Source organism: Raphanus sativus, unplaced genomic scaffold (genome assembly GCF_000801105.2).
Source record: "Raphanus sativus cultivar WK10039 unplaced genomic scaffold, ASM80110v3 Scaffold0005, whole genome shotgun sequence".
NCBI lineage: Eukaryota > Viridiplantae > Streptophyta > Magnoliopsida > Brassicales > Brassicaceae > Raphanus > Raphanus sativus.
In genome coordinates this window covers 115,889-134,964 of record NW_026615331.1, presented here as the reverse complement: position 1 = coordinate 134,964, position 19,076 = coordinate 115,889, and the positions used below count along the sequence as shown (strand labels likewise).

Sequence of the window (19,076 nt, the reverse complement as noted above, 5' to 3'; positions counted from 1 at the left end):
ACAAGTAAAAAAACAAAGATGGTTCCGGAGAAGTTGAGAAAACGCGAGGGACAAAAACGAGAAAGTTCGTATCACATTCACATCTTCAACCTTCAAGATCTCTCCTTTCATCATCTTCACATCCTCATCTCCACCTCTATATATACACTATTGTCACTCGGTCTATGAACATCAAGAGACACAATTTGAGAATTTGAGAAATCTCCTCCCTGTGATAACGTTCTTAGCTCGTTTTATCATCTACGCGCTTGAATAAATGGCTTCCACACTCTCATTCACATCGGCTCTTAGCTCACCTCTCGCTCTATCTCCTACTTCTTTCTCGTCCAAACCTACTTCGCCTTTCTCTGTCTCGTTTCCACGGATGGTCCCTGGTAAGATCAGAGCTCAAGACCACAGAGAAGACTCTGTTGATGTTGTTCACCAAGGACAGAAAGGGAATCAAGGATCTAGTGTGGAGAAAAGACCTCAACGCTTAGCTATGGACGTTTCTCCTTTCGGTAAGTTTACCTAAACGAGCCTTGTTTAGCACTCTTTCTCTCTGTTTTTTTCTACTGAACATTCCTCTGTTTTGATATTTTGCGTCAGGATTGTTGGATCCTCTGTCACCGATGAGGACAATGCGTCAAATGCTCGACACAATGGACAGGATGTTCGATGACGCTGCCATGATCGTCCCAGGAAGAAGCAGAGGAGGAGGAGGAAGCGGAGTTTCCGAGATCCGTGCGCCTTGGGACATGAAAGAGGAAGAGCACGAGATCAAGATGCGTTTCGACATGCCTGGCTTATCCAAAGAAGACGTCAAGGTCTCTGTCGAAGACAACGTTCTTGTGATCAAAGGAGAACAGAAGAAGGAAGACGAGAATGATTCTTGGTCCGGAAGAAGCTTTAGCTCTTACGGTACGCGACTACAGCTACCTGATAACTGCGAGAAAGACAAGATCAAAGCTGAGCTCAAGAATGGAGTTCTGTTTATCACAATTCCTAAAACCAAAGTCGAACGCAAAGTTGTTGATGTCCAGGTTCAGTGAGAATACAGTAACGTTTTCTTCTGTTTTCTTGTTCTGGTGCTGTCTATTGTACATAATAAACATGCGTCTCGCTATCTGTGTAATAACAAGGAGAAGAACTGGTGTGCGAAGATAATAGATATGCGTTACCCAGACTAGATTAATGAAAGCTTAGATATTCGGCCCAATGTTCTTTTGGGCCAGAGTCAAAAAGCAATGTGGACTAGTTCCTCCATATGTGACCCATACGTCCCCCGTTCCAGTGTCGCAAATTTGCTTTTTTTTTAGGATCCAGTGTTCAATGTCTCACCGCTTTCTGGTGGGAAACCACACAGAAACCATGGATCATGTCCGTAGTAGGTGGTCAACAAACTAAAGCAAGTTTGCTATCTGCTACCAGTACTTCAATAGACGTTTTGACGTGTTTGTTGCTACGACAGTTGCTGGTTCTGCTTCTACACGTAACACGATTAATCAGTGATGTAGAAAAACAACAAAGATTAATCGTGTAGAAAAACAACAAAGATTAGTCGTGTAGAAAACCAACAAAACAAAAGATTTTAGTTATAGTGATTGATTATTTGGTAGGTTCGGATTTATTATGTGTTTAAATTTAATATATAAGTGGATTGACCTATATTATTCATGTATCAACTTTCGATGTAAGATAACAGAAAAAATTACATTATTTTCTGAATATGTATTTACAAAATGTTTAAATCGTGGAGCTTATCTTCTACTAAAAATATGCATTAGATTTACAAGATTAAAAAACTTACATTTTCTCTGAAGATGTCTTCACAAGATGTTCATTTTGATTTGACCCTCCAAGCTTTCCCCAATAAAGCCAACAGCATCATTATTATCCTACGCACACATATCTATCAGCTCATCGATAGACACCAAATAAAATAGTTGACCTAGTTCCTTGTTGTTTGAAAAAACTCTCTATTTCAATTGATATTTTTTCACGAAAAGCAAATATGAGATAACAAATCTTAGTGAATAGTTGACCCAGCTCCTTGTTGTTTGAAAAAACCCTCCATTTCAATTGATATTTTTCCACGAAAATCAAATATGAGATAACAAATCCAGTTTTTCACTAAGATTTTGAATAGCTGTTCCGAATTCAATTTGATTATGTTTCACTTCTTACTCGGAAAAAGACGATCAAACAATTTTCAATCATAGTCCTTGCAAATCGGATCATCCATATAATATACAAAAAGAAACTCTAATATTTGATATCTTTCTCTTTAAATGAGATTCCAACGATGGTTTCATTAGATATCTTACAATAAAAAATCTTTTTTTCGATCCAGTTTCTCCACTACCGCGAACTCCAGTTAGATTTTTGTGTTATATCAACTATTTCTATTGATTTCGTTGAAATAGACCTTATGTTATATCAACCATCTCTATTGGTTACGTTGAAATAAACCTGTAACTCTATCATGTTTATACATGATACCAACAAAAACAAACCATGAAATATGAGAGAGAGATCAAAGTAATCTGGGAGTTATCGAGTAGGTAATAATCTAATTCATAGTATCAAAGAAAATAGAAGATGATCAAATCAGCGCTTTATAATAGTTTTTTTGTATATAAACCAAAATCAGAAAATATATAAGTATATATAAACAATACTAAGAGTAAAGGAGTTCGCTCTAGACTGTTAGAACATGATTATTATTAGTATATTTAAGAGTCGATTCTTAGATTTTTAATTAAAAGTTAAAAGACGGATTATTATATTCTGGCTAAAACCCCACCATAAAACTATGCTAAAGATATGATATGTTGGCATAATGGTTTAATATTAGTAAACTATGTAATACATGTATAAAAGTTAATTTTACCTTAAATTTATATATATATGTATACAGTAGTTTATTATATAATATGAATAAACAAAAAATGCTAAAGGAAATCTAAAGTTTTTGAACTACGAATTTCACGATCATAATATACTAAATACAAAATAATTTTCAAATATGTTGTTTCATGCATAAAAAATTATGGTTGAATAATCAAAATTTCCATAAGACAAATTAAATACATAATAAGAAGTAACATATATGTATGATGATTTGAAATAATTAATTAATTTACAGCACAAAAATTATAAAATTATTGTATTTTAAATAATTATATAAACATTTATATATATGAATAACCTTATAAATATATACTATTTATGTAAAACAAATATATATATATATATATATGTATATATAAAACGTAAAAATTAATATCTGCACGATTGTACGGGTTAAAATCTAGTTAAAATTAAATGTTACGGATATAGTGTTGTAAATAATTGAAAAAATAAAAGGAAAATGGTTAGTAGGATATTGTTTTAACAATATAGATAAAACTTAATTAAATTAAATTAAAATTCCAAAAATTATTTTTAGATATCTAAACGACTCTAAGCAATAAATAATTAGGTCAAAAGAAGAATTATCCACTTAAAAGAATCAAATAACGACGACGGCGTTTTTCTGGTCTTATACGACAATAAAAGTCAAAGTTGTAATCTGGATTACTTCTAGAGAAATCATTAGAGCATCATCAATCGAACTCTTGAAATTGAGTTTTTTTATGATTATTAAATTTATATTTAAGAATAATTTATTTATGAACTTAAAATTTAGTTGTTGGACTACTTAGAAAGAGACATATGGCCTAAGGATATTTTACTTTTCTGGATCACATTCTTATATTTTTTTCATTCTATTTTCCTTTTTGACCTTTTTTATATTATTTTAGTTTATCTACTAAAGAGACTATGCAATGTGGAAGTCAGATGGAAATCATTTTTTTATTATACAGAAGTATTCTGGTCCCATAGAAATGATCTGGACTAGTCACATGTTATCACATATCGGTCCTCTATCTCTAGCGATGCCGAAATGTTAACTCCTCAGTGATCGAAATTCGAATTCTGGTGGTGAAATTCACAGCTGTGAATCGTTGGACTGAGAATCCTTTACCAACCCAGATGGGAACCATTTCCGTTGAGTGCTTTTTCTTATCCATTCCCTTTAGAAAATGGCACAGACAGTACACCATAATGGAAGTCAAATGCCAACCACTTGGATTCTGTTTTACATGTAAACAAGAGATCTGTTACAGCATGAACCAATACAGCAAAGCTTCTTTTTTTTGACACAAAATCACAGCAAAGCTTGAAGTATTAAATTCAGTCCATCTAATTAATTAAATAATCTCTTTGTAGTCAAAGCGACACTGAAGCTGTTTTGTCTGGTGTTGAATGAGTTTTGCTCATACTTTTTAGGTTCTTCGTGACCGTTAAGCGGAGAAGAGTCTCTCGGAAACACACACGAGCAGCACTTCAATCCTAATAACAGGCAAACGTCTTTTTAATTAGAAGATGATTCGGATTTTTTACACGCGACTAATCTTAATGATGTTAGCCATCGACTAATTAATCCATTCACCATGTTTTAATAATTAATATGATAAACTGGTAAAACGAGCTCTTTATTAAATGTAAAACGTTGCTATAGTTTGGGTAGTCTAAATTCCCGATTGCTTTCCATAGGTTGTGTATTTTAGTTAGCGTTCTAGCCCACAGTGTACGTAAATGTACTGCAGAATTGAACTGTATGCAGATAAAGAATTTTCTTTACAGGAAACTAATAAAGAGTCAAAGACAAATAGGATGCTAGTTATTATTAGTGAGAAAATGAAGGTAAGGAGAAGGCGAAAACTCGATAGCTATGTTGGAATTAGAATTCAATCTTTCGACATTCTTTCAATATACTTAGTCTTGATGCGGTGATATAAGATGGTAAGACGACGAATAACAGTTCTAGACGTAAAGACTGTAATCCGTTCGAACATTGGAAATTTTCAAAAAAAAAAGAAAAAAGATATACAATTTACTATTTTAATTAATTCCACATATTAACAATTGATAAAGGAATTCTCTAATGTAATCCAATTTTAAGTTAAAAAAAAAAATATAATCGAATTTAGAATCGCATTATTATACATGTAGAAGATTTTACTAGCATAGTTAGAGGATATGTTGTTAGACACGCAATATTGAATTTATTTCGTGCGAAGCTTCAGTAAAGCTAAATGATGCACGTCATGGTTCAACTTAACCCATGCATGATGTATGGTTCAACTTTACAATTATATGACTATAACTGACACCAAATGTTATAGATCATCTCCAAAACCCCAAATTTAAAATACACATCTCTATAAGTTAAAATACTAAAATATTATGGGGGTTTTCGGGAGATACAAGAGATATACAATTCTAATGATGAATGCATACATTAATCTCAGATTTGTGGCCAGTGTCATTTGCTTCTTTGAAAGCTATGCGATAAACAAGGTGAAACTCGATTCCAACATGGTATTGACTTATTATTGTAATATATTGTACAACACCAACAAAAACTTTACGGTTCAGCACTTCAGACCAAGCAAATTCAACAACAACAACGACAAAACAACGATTAACATAGATATCACAAAAAGAAAAGAGAAAAAGACAACATCAAAACAGAAACAATAAAGTTGAAGTGATCAAGTCATCTTGTAGAATTCCATGATGTAAGTGCCAAAAACGCTGCAAATGACTTGGAAGCCTTTGAAACCAACTCTTCTTGCCAAAGACTCAAACTCCTCTTCTGTTCGCTCTCTGCCGCCGGCGGTGTGAGCCATCATTATACAGTCCAAATGAACTACTTGTTTAGTCAAGAGGCTCGAGTCTGGTGCTACCGGGACTAAGCACTCCACAGCTATCACCTTTCCATCATCTGGAAGCGCTTCATAGCAGTTTTTCAATAACTTCAAGCACTGTTCGTCGCTCCAGTCATGGCAAACCCACTAATAATATATTTTTATATTCGATATTAGTACACAGATGATCAATATTTGTGGAAGTATGATTGAGTTTATAACAATCACTGGGAATCCATAACGTTTTAATTTGCTAACCTTAAGGAATATGGCATCTCCTTTGGGAACACTAACAAACATATCTCCTTTAACATGTTCAATACCTGCATTGATCGTCAAACAAAAACCTTATTTATATGAACGTTCGTATAAACATATAATTTACTTCGAAAATTGTTATGAAGGCTATAACAAAGATGTACCAGCAAGAGACGGGGCATTCTCGATAACATGTGGGAGATCAAAATTGGTCGCTTTGATGTTTGGGTAGTTGGAAACAATCATATGAAGAGAGGCTCCTATTCCACCGCCAACATCGACTACAGATGATAATCCTTCGAAGCCCTTGTAAGCCTCTAGAATCTTCTTCATCACAATGGTGGAGTGGTTTGACATTCCATTGTTAAACACATTTGCAAATCGCTGGTCTTTCCCGTGATAAACGAAGGTTGGCATACCGTATCCCTTATCGAATGGGATCCCTCCTTCAAGGACTGCATCCTTCAAATGATACCTGTTATGAACAAACGCAGATTAAATACAAAGAGTGCAAGAATACTTAGAGAGGAGACATGATTGCATCAAATATCTGTTTTAGGGTTTGTATATTAATTATATAAATTTATAATTTATAATTTATAATTTTTAGACATGTATTTATACAACCTCAAAAACCCAATACTGTATATATATTTTTTGTTTTAGAAAAACTTCCTTATCTAGAAAAAATTGGTTTTCCTAATCTTAAAAATCTGTCTTTTAATTGCTGCTGCACTTAGATTTTTAAGTCACTTATATTAAATTGAAATGGTTTTTACGATGTTAGTGTGTTACTAGGGTTTTGTACTTACCAACTCTCCATCAGGACCTTGTCTTGGTTCAAAAGACAGTGAGTGGCAAGGGAGACACCGGCATCGTTATTAGTCAAGTATTTGCAGACAGTGTCAAGTCCGTAGAGACGCTCTACACCACCGTCTGGTAGTTTACGTATAGAGCAAGTCAGTATGGAGTGTGAGGCAAGCAACCGGAGGATCCGGTCAAGCATGACGTGTGCATCAGGGTTCTTGGTTGGGAGATGGGATGCTAACTCTGAAGGAGACATCTGAGCACCGAAGAAGCAATCGTTCTTGGCCATGATCTCGAGCAAGTCGAGCTCTATGGCTACTTTCAGAACCATGGGAAGCACGGACGCGCTGCCAAGCTGCACGGCATAGAGGCTAGCCTCCTCGTCGCTGGAAATTTTTGTTAGAGGAATCACCTGAGATTTTGCCAATGATCCCATGATGTTCTAAGATGTATTTTTAAAAAAAAAAATTTAGGCTAATGTATAAGCAAATGTTTATGATATGAGAACTGAAGGCTAGACTTGTTAGTCCTTTTATACTGAAAAAAGTGGGTCTTGATATAAGGAAGTTAAAAGAAAGGAAACTCTAAACAACAAAATATATATTAATGCAATCGCCAAAAATGTTTGAATTCAACTATTGTGCATACTGTATACATACGTGTAAATTCTTGTTTGTGCGAGCGGTAGTTGTAGAATTTAAAATTCATAAACCCGTACATTGATTCCAGACCCTTAAATTATAGCCACCTTGATTCTGATTTTTAAATGTGTTATATTTCGGTTGTATCCCGATATACGTTTTTGTGAAGCTGTAACCTTTAATCCCCCAGTTTGTTTGAATCCAGTAACCGAGAGACATGTGCGTCTCAGTAAAAAAAAAGATGTATATTTAGAGCATTCCCATTGGTGGAAAGAGGAAAGAAAATGACAAGTAATATCTCAAAATTTCAATCTGTATATAAACTAATTAAGGCATACATTTTTAATAGATATATAGATTAAGATACATATTTTTAATTTGTTCATCATACTTCTAAATATATAATATATGGTTTCTTAAAATTTATAATATATAAATGAAATTTTAACTTACTATACCATTAAATTTTTAAATAGACAGTAAATTTTTGAATAGGAATAAAATAATTTAAGACGGGTGCACTCATGGAACGAATGCAGTTTAATTAGTGATGCAGATATTGTTAGCCGATATGATTGTCAGATTGAACTTGAACTCACGAGTCAGAATAAAGTTTAGATGGCAACAAATTAAAGAAATGTACAATAAACATACACGGAACACATTATCTATATTATTAAAACTCAAGTACAAAATTGGAGTGTTTGGTTACTTAGATAGCATTTATAAAGAATAAGTTTGTTTGGAAACTTGGATTGTAGTTAAAAAAATTGTTTGGAAACTTGGATTGTATTTTTATTAAAAAAAATATCTCTATCCAAATAAAATCAGCAAATCCATTTAAACTTCCTACATTTTAGGAAGTCACTAATTGATCATATATGTTTTTGTGATATACAATATTTTTCTCCTAGATTTTTAAATTAAATAAATATCATTCGATTATTATAAATGTCGTAGGAGGTTCAAGTTAGATCATTTTCGGTCCGGGTTGGTCTGTAGCAACCTAAAAATATATCAATAAACTTTCGTTTTAAATATGGCAGTAATAAATAATTTATATACAAAAATACAAATTCGTGCAGGCGTGCGTGTCAAAATGTAAACTGAATTAATATATAAATATGTTATATTACTATATAAATAATTGTTTATAGATTCTTTAGTTGACTAATTTTTGATATAGCTTATATTGAAAGAAATTTATGTAAAAAAATTATAAGAACTGAAAAAAAAATAAGTATTGTACATTTGAATTCAAAATCATTCTTTTAACAACAAACTAGACAAATATGTTGATTTGTATAGAAATTACAATGTAAATATTTAATTAATATAGAAATATGTCATATTGTTTAAACAAAATATCACTGTAAAAATATTATACAGTTATGTTCTAAAATCATTTATTTTAACAACAAGCCAAATAAATATATTGATTGAAGAGGGAATAAAATAAAATCAGAAAACACATAGTTTACCAGAGACACTCTAATATGTCGAATTTATGATAAAGAAAGTTTTACTAAGATAAATACATTCAATAATTACAAACAAATAATATTTTTTATAAAAGTAAAAAATAATACCCGCGCTTTCGAAGCGCGGGTCAAAATCTAGTTTGAATTAAATTACAGTTAGACGGAGATATAATATAATATTTAGTACAGCAGAAAAAAAATTCCTCTTGATAAGACATTGTATTCTAGTCATAAAGAAAGTCGCGTTGAATTTTCCCCTATTTTCTCCGTGGCTCCCAGTGAGCCCTTATGTAACTTGGGGATAGCTCCAATAATATAAGTCCTGAACGAGAAAAGCTTAAGAAAACGTAAGAAAATTTGTTACACCTATCCCACGCACTCCCAAAAGCTACGTATCGAAAAGCCAATGAATCTTCTTCCAGTTTAGATTCTAAAAGACTAAAACGTTTTAGTCAATCATGCAATAATTAATAAACTAAAACTGTAGTTTTGAAAATATAAAAGTTATGTGACACACAAGAGAGTTCTACTCGTGAACGTAATCGACTGATGCGATGTCAATTGTCAAATACCATAACTCTATTGAAAGAGTTGGTGCTTGCAAGACCGGCACTAACTACATGTCACTGATGATACTCTCATTTTGTTGGAAACACACTAACGTAACACCTTTAGTAGAATTTGAATTGCAGAACTTTATATTCAAAATGAAATAACGTAGTACATCCACGTAAACTCATTTTAAAATCTCTATATATATATATAGGAGTGTCAAAATGAGTTATAACTCATGAACTAGCTCAATTCAGCCATGATTTCTATTTCAAGGTTTATTTAATAAATGAATTTAATGATCGAATTTAAATTTGATCACAAGTTATACTAATGATCTTTAATAAACATGAAATAACTCGTGAGCTTGATCGTTTTTATACTATATATAGAGATGATTTCTATTTTTTAATTTATGCAAGAAAAAAAATAGTTTCTATATTAATCTCGTATTTATTTTTAAAATTAAAATGTAAAACCAAAATGTAATAAATATATAGAAAATATAAAAGAATATTAATATCAATCCTCACATCATATTTCTTTAGAATTAAAAATATATTCTTAAGATTCTCATGCAGAATATATATTTTTACGATTTGAATAGATGAAAAGTCTGAAGATGAATCATCATAAAATTCTTATATGAAATATATTTTTAGATCAATGATTTAGCTTTGATTTAACATATTATTTGGTCTTGGTTTTATTCATATGCATTAAAATCGGAAATACAATTACAAAGAAATGCATTTTCCAACAACATCAAAAACAGCTTAAACAAGTAAACAACGACGATAGTGGCCTCACAAGCCAGAGAAACAACATATATGCAGAACAGGATAACACTGGAAATGTAGAAAAAATATCTGGACGCAAAAAATCGAGAAGAAAATGTTCCATGGATATTTGTACTTATTAGGCTCATATCTTCTTGAGGAACTCGAAGATGTGAGTACCATAGGCTCTGCAGACAACTTGAAAGCCTTGGAAGCCAGAACCTCTGGCTAATGCTTCAAACTCCTTCTCAGTCCGTTCTTTGCCTCCGGGGTTGTGAGCCAGCATGAGGCAGTCCATGTGGACAACTTCTTTAGTCATGAGGCTTGAGTCTGGCAACACCGGAAGCATTGATTCCGCCACTATCACTTTCCCGTTGTCTGGGAGTGCTTCATAACAATTCTTGAGAAATTTCAAACAGTGTTGGTCACTCCGATCATGACATATCCACTGTTACATGTAAAAGATGTTAAAACCCACACACAAATGTTTTAAATGCATTATTGTAAAACTTCTTGTCACGAATGATAATAGGACTAGTGTACTAACCTTCATGAAGATGGCATCTGCTTTAGGGACATTCACAAACATATCTCCGCCAATGTGTTCAATACCTAAACCATTCAACAAAACTCAAACTAAGACACTGAAACATCCATGGAAACATATACGTCAAGAAGAAAATTATATATATATATATATACCAGGATAGGAAATAGCTTCCTCGATGACATGAGGGAGATCATAGAGGATCCCCTTGATGTATGGGTGCTTGGAGACAATCATACGGAGAGTAACTCCAATGCCACCACCAACATCAACCAACGAAGATAATCCCTCAAAGCCTTTGTATATCTCTAGAATCTTGGTCATGACTATCGTCGTGTGGTTGGACATTCCACTGTTGAACACCTTGTTGAACCTCGGATCAGACCCTTGGTACTCGAAAGCGCCCATACCAAATGCCCTGTTGAATGGAATCCCACCTTCAAGAACTGCATCTTTCAAATGATACCTACACTCGCGCGTATGTTGCCATTTTTAAACATGTTTCTTGATTATTATGATGATATTACTATAGAATTTTGAAAGGTGACATAATTTTATATATATACCAGCTCTCCATGAAGACCCTGTCTCTGTTCAAATGACAGAGTGCATCGAGTGCAACTCCGTCTTCGTTCTTAATAAGGTACTTGCATACCGGTCCAAGTCCGTACAGACGTTCCACGCCGCCATCGGGAAGCTTACGGACAGAGCAGGTTAAGACGGAGTAAGCCGCAAGCAACCTAAGGATCCGGTCAACCATGACTGGAGCATCAGGGTTTTTGGTCGGAAGATAAGAAGCTACCTCCGAGGGAGACAGTTGACCGCCAGGGAGAGCGACATTCTTGGATATGATCTCGAGAAGGTCGAGCTCCAGGGCTGATGTCAGAACCATCGGAAGCACGGTGGCACCAGCGAGCTGCATAGCAAAGAGGTTGGCTTCTTCGTCGGAGATTTTAGCCGGAGTAACCTGTGTTTCAGCCAAAGATCCCATTATGACTCTGTGTTTTGATTTGACGGTTTTGGTCTCTGACTTGAGAATGTTGCGATGACTGATGAGTGAGAATTAGGGTTGAAAGGGTCTCTATTTATACTAAAAGGTAGCATATATATTCGACCTATACCACCAACATGGGCATTGAATTATATGAATTGACGGGATTTATTAGTCTGGTACTTCCTTTAATCACCCGATTGATGTTTTCAAAATATATTTAAATACCATTACATAAAACAAATGCAAATATATACTGTATTAGAAATTTAACAAGCAAGTTAGAGGAGAGAAAACGGCATGGCTCATGCAACACAAGTTGGTGAGTCGGACCAATCGACTAACATAAAAATTGTGTTTCTAAGTATTTCATATATACTATCATAAGGCTTTAAATGATGAAAAATGATTAAATGTGTTTAAAATATACTAGTATTGCATCTTGTCACTATTCTAAAGTTTAAGCATTTGCGTACTTGTACCAAACAAAGCATCTAGAAATGCTGCTAACAATAGTAGTGTTAGCTAATTATCTAATAATTGTTTCCAATGTTTTTAACTACTGCATGTTTGATGCAAAAATAAAATACTAGTATATTATTGCATTTAGTTAAGTTTCAAGTTTTTATTCAATGTTTTTAAACCATAATATGTATAATTCCCTAAGCAGCCTCTTGTTTCATGCAATGCATACTCCTACTATGGCTTTTGGCATTGACTGGTTACTATCCTGTCATTAAAAACTGTGGTGGAATAACTATCGACAGATCAATTTCGTATTAGTTTGAGTTAAACATGACAATTTAAATACAGTACGGGCAAAACAAGATGCTGATCAAAGCATTCCATTAACCTACTATTATATGAAAGCCTTTATAATAATTCAATTGGACTTTATATAATATAATCGCTCATAATCGCGCCTACCACTGTGTCCCCTCCCGTTGTACATCTCAATCAGAGAACTTTAACAAATTACAATCGGTTTCCAATCGCTTAAAGATGTAAGAGTATTTCAGAGCACCCTTGATAGAAGATTTTAACCAAAATTTTCTAAAAATACATATATATATATATATATAGAATAAGCATTTAAAGTTACGAGAAATCTAGTCGAAAGTATTTTAAAAAAAAGATAATTTTGGTTGGATTTTTCGTAACTTTTAGATATACATAAGTATCTAACAAAGATATTTTTAATTTGGTTTCCCATTACTTTTAGATATTCACAAGTAAATAATAATATTTGTATACACATACACACATATACGTATCTTTTAGAAATTTTTGGTTAGAACCTCATTGGAAATGCTCTCAAATACGGTTCAGTTTCGTTGTAATATATTATCATAATGATTAATTCTAGGGTAATTCTATAACTTAAAAAGGTTACAATTAACAAATTAAAAACTATATAACTGGGTCACTCATTTTTAAAATAGAACGATGTGGAACAAAATGATAATCCCATCAATTCCATACAAAAAAAAAGTTTACAAGTTTGAAACTTGGTAATATGTTTAGGAATCGATAGAATAAAAACATATGGGATAGCATGAATGGAATAGATAAGAAAATAAATAAATTTATTCCATTCATCCATTATCAAATTTGTTATAGAATGATTTCATTTGTATTTTGTTTTGTTTTTCTTCTGGTCAAAGCTTTTTTGGTTATTTATTTCTATAATTGATGCAATGACTATTATATTCCATTTCATTCAAGATAAATAATTGGTAAAAAATCTTTTAGAACTAATGGGATGTGTCATTTCATATCATTTCATTCCAAATATTAATAATCCAATTACAGTCAAAATTAAACATTCAGTACAATTTAACTAAAAGTAAATAGAATGAATTTATTCTATTTTTATTACATTTCATTTATCTTATTCCAGTCAATATAATTGGTAAAAGATCTTTTTGGAATTGACCGAATAGGTTATTCCATATTATTTCATTCCAAATATTGATAGTCCAGTTGTATTCAAATCAAAAAATTCCATTTCAGTTTTCACAAAAAAAATATAAATGGAAATAAATCTATCCATTGTTCTAGTACATGCATTTTAAGTTTACCATTTACAGATGTAAGGTTACAGATGTGTTGGTGAGTTGTCTATGAAACATATCAGCCACACGATCTATTGTGTTCTACAAAGCCCATATTCACTTAACGGACCAAAAGCCCATAACAATTGCAATCCGCTTGATCGATTCAAAACAATTTTAATATTTAAACTGAACCTCAGAGACGAAACCAAATCACCATCACTGCTCCTCAAATCTCAAAATTGCAGTGGAGGCGCAACGGTCACTTTGCACTCTCTCAAAATCACAAAGATCGACACTTTACAATCCAAAGAAGGGGGAAGATGGTGAGGACGAAGCGATCCAAAATCGTGGAGACTACACCCGAGACGGCGAAGAAGAAGACGACGAAGAAGACGACCGCGACGAACACCAAGAGAAGGAAGCTCGCTGAGGAGGTGGAGGAAGACGAGACACCTCTCACAGGCATCTTTTGTCTTAAACAAAGACAAGACATGAAGATTTTCGAGGAGAAAGAGGATTGCTTTATCCTCGATTTCGATCCCAACGATGCGTTTGACTCAGAGAAGCTCTCCTCCTCTGATAACCCAGAAAGTGACGACGATGTGGCGATTGTCCATGAGAAAGGACAGGTTTGAATGATTGTAAAAAAACTCATGGGGGTGTTTCTGATTTTCTGTGAAGTTTAGGGCTTTTTTTCGCATTGATTACTGAATTTAAGGGTTTTTTTTGTGATGGAATCTGGTGCTTTCAGGTGGCTTGTAGGGACTTCCCACATCCAAGGCATCTCTGCTTGAAGTATCCTTTTGGATCAACTAATCACCAACTTCATTGTGATAAGGTGAGACAGATATGTGTTATGTTTGATGTTTGGAAACATGGTTTTTTTTTTCTTCTGTGGCATCTAACCCAGAGCGATCTTCAAGAGTTTGATGATTTTTTTTTTTTTTTAATGTTGTGTGTGTAGTGCTACTGTTATGTGTGTGATGTTGCTGCGCCTTGCCCACATTGGACGCCTGTTTATTACGAATCTCATTGTGAAGCAGTGGAGGAGACTAGGTGGATGCATTTACGGAAGCTGCACCAACAGAAGTGAAAGGACTTCTGATGGAGTTTGGGGTTTCCGATGACAGAAGCTTGATGAATATTATTATGAATATTGTATGTAATTCAGCCCCATCTTTAGCTGAATAAAAACTCTGACCAAAAAAAAAAGAATAAAAACTCATTTTTCCTTCACCCTCGCTTTTCGTTTGTATTTTACTACTACTATGCACAGAAGAAACTCTTTTTTTTTTTTTGCTCATGAAGAGATTAGAGATTACAAGTTATGCAAGATAGAAGAATAACAGAGTTGTGACACGAAAAAAAGTCTCTAAAACGTGACTGCTGCAATCTTGAACGAATTAAAACTCAAAAGTCAACGAGATGTGTGGAGAAGTCTGGAACAGGTGACGAGGAAGGAAGAGGAAAGGAGAGACAGCCTATGCGAATATCTCTATGCTCATCATCAGAACGCCGAGGAATAACAATACCGGCGGCGATTTTGGCGAGAGCAGTGGTGTACTCGCTAAGTAACTCAGCAAATATCACTAGTGAAAGCATTGTGTAGAAGCGAATTGCACAGCTAAGTTTCTCCTCGTGGAATAACCTAACCTAGAGAGTATGAATGTTCTTGTGGAATAAAAATTTCAATGGATATCTGAAAGGTTGTTGATTTGTTTTTGGAAGTGGAGAATGAAAAGGAAATGAATATTCTGAAGAAGGAATGTAGATTTATAGGTGATTTTGTGCTTTAAAAAAATAAGGATAAAATTTGAATTTTTGCGATACCGTTGGTTCTAAAATTTCCAACAGGTCAATAATGAACTAACTGAAAAGGATGGATGTTGTCCTAATAGGACACCAAACACTGGATATTGTTTTAATACAGTGTGTCTAAACTGAACACGGCCTCCATATAAAGTCTTCATTTTAGAAAATAGAGTCAAAAACATATTGATGTTCAATAACTTTAAAGATCTCGTCGCTAAGAAAATTAGATATCACCAGACAAAAAGTACCCACTATTATCAACCAATTACTACAAGTTTACAATTATTGGCAATCACAAAAGATATTGATGGAAGTGGATTGTTTTTGGTGTGTTTACTAGATAGACATATCATAATTGGTCCAGCGAGTTAATATGGTGGCAGTAATGGCTGAAGCAAGTTGTAGCGAATTGAATTGACCATACGAGAATTAATAAAGTATACCTAAAATGTCGTTGTTGTCCTAGTTTTGAGCTGACCCTCTGAATGGAGATTAGTCGTTAATTTTCATCTAATGGTCAATCAACGCTTAATATCAAAATATTAAGTGATAAAGGTGGCTCAATACATGAACGGCCGACGCTGTGACGCGTCTTAGAGAGGCAGCAGGCTCTTAGCCAGCTTCACACAGGCCGCCAAATCGCGTGTGAAAATGTCTCTTCATAATAATACTGTTCATACTTTGTGGTTTGCCTCTGTTTTGCAATAATGAAGTAAATTAGGCATTAGTCTTTGACTCCTTTTTGATTAAGTCAGTGATTACTTTAAATTTCAAGTCTTTTTTTTTGCATCAGTTCTCACAAAGCCGACAAAGACATAACACATTTACGAAGCCATAAATCGACGTGGTACAAGTTATCACACAGAAACGCAAGATGAAACTAACCCTTAACCCACAATTAAACGAAGACAAAGAAGAGTAAGGAAACTTAACAAATATACTGGAGAACAAACATATATTTCAAAAAAGATGAAGGTGAACGAAATCGGAAGCATGATTGACCTGAAAAACAAAGAAGGCCTACATTATTAGAATTGAACTAAGATCTTCCAAGCTTGTTTCCATAAAGAACCACGAGCAACTGATACAGTTACCACTTCTTTTACACAAGAAGCCATGTGCCAATGAAGACACATACAAGTTTGGCAATCGACTACTCCAAGTTCCATGCAATTGAGCAAAAGCTCCAAAACTCCTTACCAAAAATTCCGAAAAACCCGTACATTGTAAATCAAGGAACATCACAGCTTCTTCGTTTTTCAGCTTCACCAAATGAAATAAGAAATATAACACTAAGGTTGAACGGCAAGACTTTACCAGAAATCACACACAGCAGAAACCATACGACACAAAGGAAAATCAACAGCCCCAAAACCACATCAGATAGAATCCAAACAATGGCTTGAGACACTTCTCCATCTAAACAAGTTGCCAGACTAAAAAAAACCCCAGAACGCCACACGCCTCTGGAAAGAAGAACTAAGAGTCCTTTGATGTCATGTTTGAGAGACTGTCAAACCAAACCCAAGTAATAAAAACCTGATTTATCTAAATCGGCTAAGTACTTCCACCGCATATCAGGAAAAAAAAAGATAAGCTTAAAAAAAACAACTAACTTCAAAATTCAAATCAAACTCTATATTTTATTTACGTCTTACACAACTAACTATAAATTTTTTGAACTAGTTCTTAAATCCTAATCAATAAAATTCAATGTCACTAACCTCCTAAACAAAAGTGTTACACTTCTTTTATTTTTCTTTTGTTAAGAAAATCTTATACTTTTACTTAGATCTTTTTCTCAGTTACGTGTGATGGAGTATCGTTCTAATTGATGTTTCCATTTATTATTATCGTTATTGTCTGTTCCGAACGTTTGATTTGATATGAAAATAACAGGGCAGAGGAAAGAAGAAGGAAAATAACATTTTACATTTTTTTCAGACTAGAAAATGTATATAAGCCATAGATTTTTCCAATTTAGTGGATGCCATTAGGTCCTTTGGGTTTGGGATACCAAATTTGGAGAGTTAAAAAAACCATAAAAGTGTTGTTGATTATTTAGTGGATGGTATTTGCTTCGGGGATCAACTTACCAGCAGCATTTATCTATCAAAAACAGCCACATGGATACAAACTCCTTCAACCCAAATACGATCGTGGATCAAGTTGTTCACCGTATCTCTCACATATACAGCTGCTTACACTTATAACGTTTTATATAAAGCGTCTTAATGAAAGACTGCTTAATGATTTCAATCAATCCAAGAACACCAATGAATTACGCCTATTTTCTATCGATAATATTTTGAAAGACAAAAGATATGGTAAATTATAATGACAATGGATGTAGATCGCTTGTTTTGACAGCTGATATGCGTATTATATCAAGCTTATATCCAAAACCTGCACGGGAACATCACTAATTCACTAGTACAAAATATCAGGTTACAGATTTATGTATGCATGCATCACTCTCCATATATAATTATATACAAACACTTTTTTTTTTTGTATTTTTGGGTTTTATATAATACCCTTCAATAATCTCAGGATTAGGCTCGGATCTACAGCCCACCAACCCAAACAAAATCTTAAATGACCCAAACCAGACCCAACTTCGATAACAAAGCCCAAAAACAAGAAAAGCCCAAAGAAGACTGAAACCCTAGATCTAAAAACAGACGCGCCATCGCCGCCTTCAGAGAAAAGAGTTCTGCTGCAAGAAAACTCTGGGAGCACGAACGCCGACCAGAGCCAAAGAAGATATAGACCATTTCTTCGAACCTAAGAAACGAGTTAGAACTGACACACGAAAAAGCCACCGCGCTGGCACAGAGAGTCGCCAACAACCACCAACACCAGATCTGAAAAGTAGAAACCGGAGAGATCCACTACAACAGAAGGAAGAAGGTTCAAACTTACTCCACGCATGCGAAAGAGAAGGACGAGGGACAAAAAACCAACGAAGGAAGAGAAAACACCGGGAAAACTCCAATGAGAAGCAATCCACCGTCCCCAAGCAGATCGACAACCTAAAGGCGACATCCGACGAGCTTCCACCACAGCCCACACGCCTCCACCCCAGACGCGCGACTTCAGGGGCACCACACCGCCTCCACGCGCAGCATCAAACACCAGAACCGAGAGCCAGATACGCCATAGAGGAAGAAAGAGAGAAGGTGTGACCAGAGCTGTCCTCAAGCCACCAGAAAACCACCGAGCACTCAAAGCTCCTCACGGACGCCAAGCCAAAACCACCGGTCAAAAAAAAGATTGTAAAAGTTAGAGTTTTTGATCCACAGATGAAGAACAAAGGAGACAAAAGAGACAGAGGCGAAGTGCCTCTCACACCATCAAAACCGACGGCGGAGAGACGAGCGTTTCAATATAAGCGGCGCCTAGGATTTTGA

The 19,076-nt window shown here is 34.4% G+C and overlaps 5 protein-coding genes across 5 annotated transcripts; 2 read left to right on the top strand and 3 right to left on the bottom strand.

Moving 5' to 3' along the window:
* Positions 1–34: 34 nt before the first annotated feature.
* LOC130500640 (heat shock protein 21, chloroplastic-like) lies at positions 35–1,223 on the top strand. The gene is made up of 2 exons (XM_056995569.1): positions 35–500; positions 589–1,223. The coding sequence occupies exons 1-2, from the start codon at positions 257–259 to the stop codon at positions 1,029–1,031; spliced, it is 687 nt and encodes a 228-aa protein (XP_056851549.1). The 5' UTR covers positions 35–256; the 3' UTR covers positions 1,032–1,223.
* A 4,177-nt stretch (positions 1,224–5,400) lies between these two features.
* LOC108842003 (flavone 3'-O-methyltransferase 1-like) lies at positions 5,401–7,283 on the bottom strand. The gene is made up of 4 exons (XM_018614804.2): positions 6,809–7,283; positions 6,161–6,471; positions 5,997–6,061; positions 5,401–5,885 (listed from the first exon to the last, which is right to left on the bottom strand). The coding sequence occupies exons 1-4, from the start codon at positions 7,237–7,239 to the stop codon at positions 5,583–5,585; spliced, it is 1,110 nt and encodes a 369-aa protein (XP_018470306.1). The 5' UTR covers positions 7,240–7,283; the 3' UTR covers positions 5,401–5,582.
* Positions 7,284–10,151: 2,868 nt separating this feature from the next.
* LOC130500633 (flavone 3'-O-methyltransferase 1-like) lies at positions 10,152–11,855 on the bottom strand. The gene is made up of 4 exons (XM_056995558.1): positions 11,370–11,855; positions 10,959–11,269; positions 10,804–10,868; positions 10,152–10,704 (listed from the first exon to the last, which is right to left on the bottom strand). The coding sequence occupies exons 1-4, from the start codon at positions 11,792–11,794 to the stop codon at positions 10,402–10,404; spliced, it is 1,104 nt and encodes a 367-aa protein (XP_056851538.1). The 5' UTR covers positions 11,795–11,855; the 3' UTR covers positions 10,152–10,401.
* A 2,194-nt stretch (positions 11,856–14,049) lies between these two features.
* LOC108840067 (RPM1 interacting protein 13) lies at positions 14,050–15,089 on the top strand. Its single transcript, XM_018612886.2, has 3 exons — positions 14,050–14,480; positions 14,603–14,689; positions 14,816–15,089. The coding sequence occupies exons 1-3, from the start codon at positions 14,172–14,174 to the stop codon at positions 14,942–14,944; spliced, it is 525 nt and encodes a 174-aa protein (XP_018468388.1). The 5' UTR covers positions 14,050–14,171; the 3' UTR covers positions 14,945–15,089.
* A 24-nt stretch (positions 15,090–15,113) lies between these two features.
* Positions 15,114–15,601, bottom strand: LOC108840069 (uncharacterized). The gene has a single exon (XM_018612887.2). It carries the CDS (start codon positions 15,451–15,453, stop codon positions 15,262–15,264), a length of 192 nt encoding a protein of 63 aa, XP_018468389.1. The 5' UTR covers positions 15,454–15,601; the 3' UTR covers positions 15,114–15,261.
* Positions 15,602–19,076: the final 3,475 nt, after the last annotated feature.